The following is a 2,920-nucleotide window of genomic DNA, read 5'->3' as shown; positions in this document are numbered from 1 at the left end:
AGTTGTACGTGCAATGCACACATGGTTTGTTCCATTCCATGGCGGAGCGCACGTCGGCGCTCTGAAAGGCTTCCGTGCGCGCACGTCGGTCGGCGTTCGTGCGGGAGGGGATCGTTTGTTTAGTCGATGTCGCCAGCGCAAGACGCGGGTAAAGTCAAGAAGCACGGTTAAGTTATTTGAATTAACAAAGCAAACATTACGAGCCCGGATTATTTTGATCTCGAGCTGGCCGTGGAAAGACTAAAGAGAATGGCATCGATCCGTCGCAGCCAGCGTCCGAGATGCGCCCTGCCGGCGAGCATTCCCAGGCGGCGAACGCGTCACGGCCTGACGACTTTTTCGACAGCACACGGCGACGGTCCCGGCCCTGCTACTGCTAGCTGCGGCTGCAATCTACCGCTGGCTCTGGCTGACTTTCTTTCTTTCTGAGGTGGTGGTGGTGGTCAGGGTGCGTTGGCAACTTGCTCAGGTGATGAGGACGGCGACGGGTGTCCGCCGTGTTCAAACACGGTTTGGAGTCCTGCATTCAGAATCTTAGCTGTGCATGCTTCCAGTGAAGCATGCGGTGGTTGATTGAATTGAACTGCTGCCGTTGTTGGTATTCCCCCTAATAATGTCGTTTGCATACACTACTACAGCCAATTCCATGAGCGAATAGTTCAGCCAACGAGAAGTGGATAACCATCTCCATAAAACGGTACTACTGCTAGAAGATAATTATCTGAATCTCAAACTGTATAAATCAGTCAAGCAATGCTGATGAGTAGTATGGAACTCGTTCATGTCGATCTTCTATATTTTCATTCACAAGGGGGAAAACAAGAACAAATTAATGTGAGAAGAGAAAGAAAAATAAAAGAAGTGTACAAGATACACACAAAAGATGTAACGGCATGATCTTTTCACCACGCCAAGCGTGTATGATCATAATGTATGAAAAAATCAGCCTCCCCAGAAAGAATCATCAGCTTCATGGCGTGGCCGGTGGCGGCGGCGACGAGTAGTCGTACGCCGGCAGCTTCCACATGGTTGTTGGTGGTGGAGGCGACGAGTAGTCGTAGCTGGGCAGGTCGTAGTGAGGCGGCGTCGTCGGCTCCTCCTGGTAGGCTGGGGGTGGCGGCGAGAGGTACCGGTCCTCCGGTGACACCTCGTAGTAGGGCGGAGGTGGCGCGTCGTCGTGGTACGCCGGGGGTGGCACCTCGTGGTAAGACGGCGATGGGATGTCGTAGTGCGGAGGCGTTGTGGGCTCTTGGTAGGGTGGAGGTGGCGGCGAGAGGTACCGTTCCTCGGGTGAGACCTCGTAGTACGGAGGTGGGGGCGATGCGGATGGCGGTGGAGGGGATGGTGGTGGCGGTGATGGTGGCGGGGGTGATGGGGATGGTGGAGGGGGTGACGGTGGAGGAGGAGACGGTGGGGGTGGCGGCGGCGACGGCGGCACGAACTTCTTGCAGCTAAAGGCGTCGCAGTTGACGTGGTTGCCCTTGAAGAAGTGGCACTGGTCGGGCGACCTCTGGTCGGGGCGGTACGGGATGCAGTTCCGGCGGTCGTCCAACGCCTTGACGTGCAGGCAGACCGGCGGCTCGCCCGTGATGTAGTTGAAGGAGTAGGTGAAGTTCTGGAGATGCGGCAGGTGGCAGATGGCCTCCGGCACGTCGCCGACGAGGCGGTTGTATCCGAGGTCGAGCTGCTCGATGCTCTTGAGGTTGGCGAGCTCGGCGGGGATGGCGCCCATGAGCTGGTTGTGGCTGACGTCGAGCACGGTGAGCTCGGTGAGCATGCCGAGCTCGGCGGGGACGCAGGACTTGAGGCCGGTGTTCATGAGGATGATCTCGTTGAGGGTGCCGGACATGTTGGCGACGGAGGCCGGGAGGCATCCGCCGAAGTCGTTGTTGGCGAGGACGAGGACGGAGGCCGGGGAGTTGCCGACGTTGTCGGGGATCTTGAAGCGGAAGCGGTTGGAGTTGATGAAGATGGCGTCGAGCGGGCGGTCGAAGAGCTCGCTGGGGACGGGGCCCTCGAACTCGTTGTAGCGGAGGTCGAGGAACCTGAGGCTGGGGAGGCGGAGCACGACGTCCGGGAAGCCGCCGACGAAGCGGTTGTTGCTGAGGTCGAGCTCGTGGAGGAGGCGCATCCGGTGGAAGGAGTCCGGGACCAGGCCGCAGAAGCGGTTGGAGTTGACGTGGAAGACGGCGAGGTCGGCGAGCATGCCGAGCGCCTCGGGGAGGTGGCCGGCCAGGTCGGCGTGGTTGAGGTCGACGCCGGCGACGACGGTGACGTAGGAGTCGTGCTCGGAGGGCGCGCAGTAGACGCCGTAGTAGGCGCAGACGTCGGGGCCGGACCAGGAGGCGGTGACGTTGAGCGGGTCGGAGAGGATGGCGCGCTTCCAGGCCTGCAGCGCCACGTAGGCGTCGCGGAGGTGCTGGTTGCGGAACTCGTAGGACGGGTCCACGTACACGTCGCTGCCGTCGTCGGCATAGCTCTCGAGCAGGCGGCGGCGCTGCTGGTCATTGGCCCCGTTGATGGCGGCGGCGGCGGCGAGGTGCGGAACGAGGAGGAGCGCGAGGAAGAGGAGGGGCTTGGTGATCGCCATTGCTGTTCGTGTACGCAGAGCCCGCGGTGGGCTGTGTGTCTGTGTGGAGGAACATGGGGTTGGGAGCTGGGTTGATATGGGGGAGCGGGGGGAGGGGGAAATCGCGGCGCGGGAATAGAATAATGCGGAATGGACGGCTGCGATGGCGGGATGGTTCGTTGCGTGTCCGCGTGATGGACCTGTTGACGACGAACTGGCAGCTGGGCTGGGCAAAAAAGACGTTGAGCTGATGATTGATCATCAATGTGCCTTGTGTTTTTGCTGGGCTGAAGAAAACTTGAATTATTGACAGTTCTGTTCGGGTACCTGCTGCTGCTGCTGAAGATTACT

At 60.0% G+C, this 2,920-nt stretch overlaps 1 protein-coding gene across 1 annotated transcript; it reads right to left on the bottom strand.

Moving 5' to 3' along the window:
- Positions 1-767: 767 nt before the first annotated feature.
- Positions 768-2,653, bottom strand: LOC127342808 (leucine-rich repeat extensin-like protein 4). The gene has a single exon (XM_051368819.2). It carries the CDS (start codon positions 2,588-2,590, stop codon positions 971-973), a length of 1,620 nt encoding a protein of 539 aa, XP_051224779.1. The 5' UTR covers positions 2,591-2,653; the 3' UTR covers positions 768-970.
- Positions 2,654-2,920: the final 267 nt, after the last annotated feature.

This window comes from Lolium perenne, chromosome 3, assembly GCF_019359855.2.
Source record: "Lolium perenne isolate Kyuss_39 chromosome 3, Kyuss_2.0, whole genome shotgun sequence".
Classification (NCBI taxonomy): Eukaryota; Viridiplantae; Streptophyta; class Magnoliopsida; order Poales; family Poaceae; genus Lolium; species Lolium perenne.
Note: the sequence above shows the minus strand (reverse complement) of the source record. Positions and strands in the feature narration are given on the sequence as shown.

Bases quoted from the DNA above. Each gene is read 5' to 3' on its own strand.
- LOC127342808 (XM_051368819.2), bottom strand. From the start codon at position 2,590: ATGGCGATCACCAAGCCCCTCCTCTTCCTCGCGCTCCTCCTCGTTCCG.